This window comes from Oncorhynchus gorbuscha, linkage group LG02 (assembly GCF_021184085.1).
Source record: "Oncorhynchus gorbuscha isolate QuinsamMale2020 ecotype Even-year linkage group LG02, OgorEven_v1.0, whole genome shotgun sequence".
NCBI classification, from domain to species: domain Eukaryota; kingdom Metazoa; phylum Chordata; class Actinopteri; order Salmoniformes; family Salmonidae; genus Oncorhynchus; species Oncorhynchus gorbuscha.
Window position 1 is genome coordinate 51,178,186 of NC_060174.1, and position 6,890 is coordinate 51,185,075.

The following is a 6,890-nucleotide window of genomic DNA, read 5'->3' on the forward strand; positions in this document are numbered from 1 at the left end:
AAACTATAGTTTTGGCCAGTCGGTTAGGACATCTACTTTGTGCATGACACAAGTAATTTTTCCAACAATTGTTTACAGAAAGATCACTTATAATTCACTGTATCACAGTTCCAGTGGGTCAGAAGTTAACATACACTAAGTTGACGGCGCTTTTAAACAGCTTGGAAAATTCCAGAAAATTTTGTCATGGCTTGAGAAGCTTCTGATAGGCTAATTGACATTATTTGAGTCAATTGGAGGTGTACCTGTGGATGTATTTCAAGGCCCACCTTCAAACTCAGTTCCTCTTTGCTTGACAACATGGGAAAATCAAAAGAAAAATTGTAGACCTCCAAGTCTGGCACATCCTTGGGAGCAATTTCCAAATGCCTGAAGGTACCACGTTCATCTGTACAAACAGTAGTATGCAAGTATAAACACCATGAGACCAGGAAGGAGACGCACTCTGTCTCATAGAGATGAACGTACTTTGGTGCGAAAAGTGCAAATCAATCCAAGAACAACAGCAAAGGACCTTGTGAAGATGCTGGCGGAAACAGATACGAAAGCGAGTCCTATCTCGACATAACCTGAAAGGCCGCTCAGCAGGGAATAATCCACTGCTTCAAAACCGCCATAAAAAAAAACAGAATACGGTTTGCAACTACACATGGGGACAACAATCTTACTTTTTGGATAAATGTCCTCTGGTCTGATGAAACAAAAATAGAACTGTTTGGCCACAATAAACATCGTTATGTTTGGAGGAAAAATGGGGATGCTTGCATGCTGAACAACACCATCCCAACCGTGAAGTACAGGGGTGGCGGCATTATGTTGTGGGGGTGCTTTGCTGCAGGAGGGAGTGGTGCACTTCACAAAATACATGGCATCATGGGGTAGGAAAATGATGTGTATATATTTAAGAAATATCTCAAGACATCAGTCAGGAAGTTAAAGCTTGGTCGCAAATGGGTCTTCCTTATGGACAATGACCCCAAGCATACTTCCAAAGTTGTGGCAAAACGGTTTATGGACAACAAAGTCAGGGTAATGGAGTGGCCATCACAAAGGCCTGACCTCATCCCAAAGAAAATTTGTGGGCAGAACTGAAAAAGCGTGTGAGAGCAAGGAGGCCTACAAATCTGACTCAGTTACACCAGCTCTGTCAGGAGGAATGGGCCAAAATTCACCCAACTTATTGTGGGAAGCTTGTGGAAGGCTACCCTAAACATTTGACCCAAGTTAAACAATTTAAAGGCTCTGCTACGAAATACAAATTGAGTGTACATAAACTTCTGACCCACGTGGAATGTGATGAAAGAAATAAAAGCTGAAATAAATCACTCTTATTATTTTGACATTAGAATGACACATTTCCTGAACAAATTCAGCGATATCTGCTAACCAGACCTCTCATTAAGCGATGGTCAGACGATGGTCTTGTAACTGACCTAAGACGAGGAATTTGTCAGTAATTGTGAAAAACTGAGTTTAAATGTATTTGGCTGAGGTGTATGTAAACGTCCGAGTTCAACTGTATTTAATCCTCTCTGTATCATAGGCCTATAGCCTACTGTAGGTGTGTAGCACAGATATACTGTAGGTGAACGTTTGTATGGACATTGGAAACTTGTCCACGTTTGATTTTACGCATTCATTTTGCACATCTTTTCCACCCAATGAATTGGAATCTTAACATAATTTACAAACCACGTTAAATTGCAATATATCCATGTATTAATTAAATAATTTAAAATGTCATGGAATCATAAACATGTTTCATTTAATTGACAAATACAACAATGAAAAACGGATTAATTTAGACAGAGGTTCCAAAACGTTCAAAAAAGCAATAATGTGTCCCATATGCAAATAGGCTGCCTCTCTACAACTCTGCCTCAACGATCAACAATCTTGTTATAGCGCAACTTTGACATTAAGAAATCTGAGGACAAGGTAGGATCCCCCTCTACGCAATAAGTAATAGCCCTCTTCTTCCTTCCCCTGCAGTGCCGCTTCTGTTTGTTTGCACTCACTTGATCCCGAGCGGAAATTCCTTTCCGTTTTTGTGAATGACAAACTTATTAACAATTCATCAACACAGTTTCTTCCATCCGGCCCCGTTTCCAGGGTAATGACTGCTCGGCGCCCTCTGATTGGCTGGCGGATATAATGTATCCATTGAAACGCCTCGCGTTTGTAACCATTCACTAGCTTGGCGCTGCGGAAAGCACATCATCAACGAACCAGCCTCGACAACAACAAAAGAGGCTTATTCACAACGAGAAGGTTGGGAATAGACGACAGAAGAATAAATTGATTATTGGAAATTGGTGACAAATGCTTTGCAACTGTCCTGCAGTCAATCCGTTTAAGATAGATTTTTACAGAAGAAGAATATTTTCTACAGCAAAAGCCTGAGTTATATAATACGAAGACAACGTCAGTGCTGACTAGTGAGTCATTGATAAATACATGGACATTCTTCCAGCCGCTACATGAATGAGTGCTAGTGTATAGGCGCTTCTGTAGTAGGATATATAAGAAATTCGTGTTTTGCTGATTTCCGGGAGAAATGCAATAGCCGATATCCGTTTTCATTTCTGCAGTTATTTCAGAATATTTTTTTTCTCGACCAGTGTGCGCTGCCATTTCCTCAATGCTCTAGTCGTCATAACGTTGGCGGCTTTTTTTGCTGTAGCCTACAGGGACCAACCACATACTTTTCCTGCAGTGAAGTGAACATATTTGTTTTGCTAAATGCTTGACAAGCCCAAGCCCGCTCAGTTCGAATCGGTAATGGCAATCAGCAAGACCGTGGAGTGGCTGCAAAAGCAGCTCCAGACGCGCAAAGACTGCCTATTGGTAATGGACTGCAGAGCGCTGGAGCTATACGAGTCCTCGCACGTCGAAACGGCGATTAACGTGGTCATCCCAAGTCTGATGCTCCGGCGGCTGAAGAATGGCCATCTTCCCATCAAGTGCCTGCTCTCAAACGGCGAGGATCGGGAGAGATTTGCGCGGCGGTGCAAGACGGACACTATCGTGCTGTATGACGAGTACAGCAGGGAATGGAACGAAAATGTAGACGGGGGCTCCGTGCTGGGCTTGCTCCTGAAGAAGATGAAAGACGAGGGCTACAAGGCGTTTTACCTTGAAGGTGAGTGTTGTTATTGTTTTTTCCAGAAGCGCACATTTTCTACTAAAATGTTGGCCTAATTCGGTAAATACATTAATAACCAATAAGTGAACATTTTGATGCATTTGCAGCTAAAAACGTATATGATAATGCAAATATATTAGGTCATCACATTGTGTAGCCTCTGCCTGTTTATATCAATGGATTTGTCTAGCAATATTATTTCCTTCATCTTACAGGTGGTTTCAATAAATTCCAAGCCGAGTTCCCTGCCCTGTGCGAGACCAATCTTGATGGCTCTTTCAATAGCAGTTCTCCCACTGCCCAGGTGCTCGGCCTTGGGGGTCTGCGGATAAGCTCCGACTCATCCGACATCGAGTCAGACATCGACAGGGACCCAACCAGCGCCACAGACTCAGATGGCAGTCCCCTCTCCAACCCCCAGCCCTCCTTCCCAGTGGAGATCCTCCCACACCTCTACCTGGGCTGCGCCAAGGATTCCACCAACTTAGACATTCTAGAAGAGTTCGGCATCAAGTACATTCTGAATGTGACTCCGAACCTGCCCAACATGTTCGAGAACGCCGGGGAATTCAAGTACAAGCAGATCCCCATCTCTGATCACTGGAGCCAAAATCTGTCACAGTTCTTCCCGGAAGCCATTAGCTTCATAGGTAAACGCAATAGCTTACATTCAAGCACATGGATAGCTCTCCTATTCTAATTTACGCACAGTAAACGCACAGGGTAATAAATAAAACAGGTCTATTTTATAGTTGTTGTACATTTCCGCATATATTGGGCGTAACAAGTGAAAACCACGGGCTCACAGTACAGGAACTGAAACGTATTAATAAGATATCTTATCACCAGGAAGTTATTTAGTTGTTATTGTGCAATTTGGATTATAGGTGTCCTAGAGTACTTTCTTATCAGTCAGAGGGAACCAGATTAAGTCCATTGTGCCAAGCAGATACATTTTATACTAGTTCTATGCCCCATAACAATAAACTACTCCCAAATTACAATTATTAAACTTCAATGGAACACTTCCTGTGTCTGCCTTTTTGGTCTGCAGCCGGGGCCTAGCTTACCTCAGGCTTGTGTAATTGTAATACAAAGGCCTGTGTGGAAATTGGAGAGGGGTAGAACGAGCGGAGGGAGGGGGTAATTTGAGCACAACAGGAAGGAAGCGGCCATTGAAAGTAATCTAGGACAGCCCAGCGACGTGTTCCCTTCACAAAGAGAGCCATTTACAGGCTCTGTTGACATCCTGTTAGCCCTGACAGGGTGCCCTCATAACTCCTACGTTTATACGCCCTAATGGCACCATTATCAAGTAACTCGGGCAGCCTGATAGAGCGTTAATTGTCAATTTCCAAGTCGTGGTACTCCAGGCCAAATTAAAGAATGTCTGCTCTGTTTATGCTCAGAGTACCACAGCGGTTTGTTGATGGATGTGTCTGGGCCTGAGACTGTTATGATCATTTCAGACTTCCGCCGCTTAACCGTGGAACTGGTTTAGTCCGTGTTTACCACAGGCACTGTTTTATCTGGTTGCCCTTCCACTAGTCCTTCCACAGCCGAAGTATGTTCAGAGCAATTGTTTTTGTATCGCTGTGTTTTCTCAGAATACACTTGATGCATATCTGACTAAAGTCTAACATGTTCCTCTTTTTTCCCCTCCTTCTCAGATGAGGCTCGCAGTCAGAAATGCGGCGTCTTGGTCCACTGTCTGGCCGGCATCAGCCGTTCGGTGACAGTCACCGTGGCGTACCTCATGCAGAAGCTCAACCTGTCCATGAACGACGCCTACGACATTGTCAAGATGAAGAAGTCCAACATCTCGCCAAACTTCAACTTCATGGGCCAACTCCTGGACTTTGAGCGCACCCTGGGCCTGAAGAGCCCCTGCGATAACCGGGTTGCGGCCCCCACACAACCCCTGTACTTCACCACCCCCACCAACCACAACGTCTTCCAGCTGGACCCTCTGGAATCCACGTGAGGCAGCGCCATCGTCGCCCCCTACTGGCTTGGAGATTTAATGAAACCTGAAACGCTGCAATGTTTCTCTACTTTATTTCCGTCACCTGTTGTGACATGATGACATCCTGCCGTTATTGACACAGTTGGCTTGAGGTTACCAGCTGCCAAGAATGGCTGCTGAAGGGGCACGTGGTCGGTCTGCCAAACGGCTCAGAAGCAGCTGCTGCAAAAACAGGGACAGAGAAAGAATGATAGAAAGAGAGAAGATGGGGAAGAGAGAGAAAAAGAAAGCACATTAACTTTCTAGAACCCTATATTAATTTTGGACTGGACTAGGTTTTTGCCTCAATTTGTTATTTCTGTAAATGCGTTGAAAGAGAAGTAAAGTGATCTGGTGGTCAATTGTACGTTTAATTTCACGATGAAAGGCTGGTGTGCCAAAGAGACATGATTGTTCTATCTGAACATACATGTGTATATATATGACTATAAATACCTTTTTGTTTTTTGGGCTAGCACATGCACCTTCAATACTTTTGTTTCTGGTGCATATTACATGTCTTCTGTGAAGATTTGCCTGTTTAGGGTAAAACACCCCCGGTTAAGACGCCACAGTATATTGAACTCAATTTTACATGTGTGGAGTCATTTGAATCATTTATACATGTGTATATTTCTTAATATAAAAGACAATAAAGTCTAGCCTTGCTCTAGTATACCCTTTGCAACAAGTGGGTGCTGAAGATTTTTTGTTGTTTATCTTCTACTTTATTTAAGCAAACCAACTGTTTATTGATCAGTATGTTTAAGTTTATTATGCCAACAAAAAAATGTAGTGTGGTTTTCCAAGAATCGTTAATAAATGTATTTGTGTAATATATTTCATATATTTCCTTTATATATGAATTCAGCCCGACAGGCCATTTTTGCATCCACCCTCACACAAATCAGAGTCACATTGGTTGTATGCCTTAGTTCTGGACATAGAATGGTTCTTGTGCATTAACCCTCCAAGGACTTTGCCCGAACTATGCTTTCACCACCTATCACAATTCTACCAAATTGAGCCACATCAAAATGACTGTTAAAAATAATTTTAACCAATCACTGAAACCGTCTGTCAGTGCATGGCTATGTTAAGAAACTTGATTTGTTATTCAGTTATGGTAGAACTAGCTTTATGGAAGCCAACTTAAGATTGCTACGCTCTGTTGATGTTTAGTGGGGAACAATGGGGGTTAACATGAGTTCATTCTTATCTGTGGTCAAGGCTTTTCAAAGTCTGGGAGATGTTGACAAAGCAGTAGGCCTTGCTCACCTTGCCTCTGTGAAATGTAGGTTTTTTTGTTGGTTGAGAAGAAAATCCTGATTATGGGAGGATTTTGTTGTCCCTCCCTTCTGAGAGAACACCTGTCTATGGGGGAAGAAAGACATTTTGGTTTCAACACCCACCACTCCTCGAGTCTACACTCCTCTCTTACGAATGTAAAGAAATGATAAGTTATTAATAAATTCATATTTTGTCTACTTCTACCAATGTCTTTTTTTCATTGCTCAACAGTTGATGTTTTTTTACAGTGTCCACACATTGTCTTTATGTACATTAAGTGGACTCTCCAACTCCTCGGTTCCACTTTAACCATCGCACATACTGTGTGTGTGTGTGTGTGTGTGTGTGTGTGCACGTGACAATCATCAGCCAGATGACACAGAATGAGCCATTCACAAACAAATGGGTGTTCTTTAACCACATAGGTTAATGCAGCTCTCAAATGCAGCA

The 6,890-nt window shown here is 42.7% G+C and overlaps 1 protein-coding gene across 1 annotated transcript; it reads left to right on the forward strand.

Annotated features, from left to right (window-relative positions):
- Positions 1–2,173: 2,173 nt before the first annotated feature.
- On the forward strand, positions 2,174–6,643 carry LOC124003986 (dual specificity protein phosphatase 6-like). Its single transcript, XM_046312703.1, has 3 exons — positions 2,174–3,142; positions 3,361–3,795; positions 4,816–6,643. The coding sequence occupies exons 1-3, from the start codon at positions 2,743–2,745 to the stop codon at positions 5,127–5,129; spliced, it is 1,149 nt and encodes a 382-aa protein (XP_046168659.1). The 5' UTR covers positions 2,174–2,742; the 3' UTR covers positions 5,130–6,643.
- Positions 6,644–6,890: the final 247 nt, after the last annotated feature.

What these genes read in the sequence shown, in the direction of transcription:
- LOC124003986 (XM_046312703.1), top strand. Translation starts at nt 2,743, where the DNA reads ATGCTTGACAAGCCCAAGCCCGCTCAGTTCGAATCGGTAATGGCAATC. An exon ending in CAAGGCGTTTTACCTTGAAG is followed by an intron (nt 3,143 to 3,360) that starts GTGAGTGTTGTT and finishes TTCATCTTACAG; the next exon opens with GTGGTTTCAATAAATTCCAA. An exon ending in GGAAGCCATTAGCTTCATAG is followed by an intron (nt 3,796 to 4,815) that starts GTAAACGCAATA and finishes CCTCCTTCTCAG; the next exon opens with ATGAGGCTCGCAGTCAGAAA.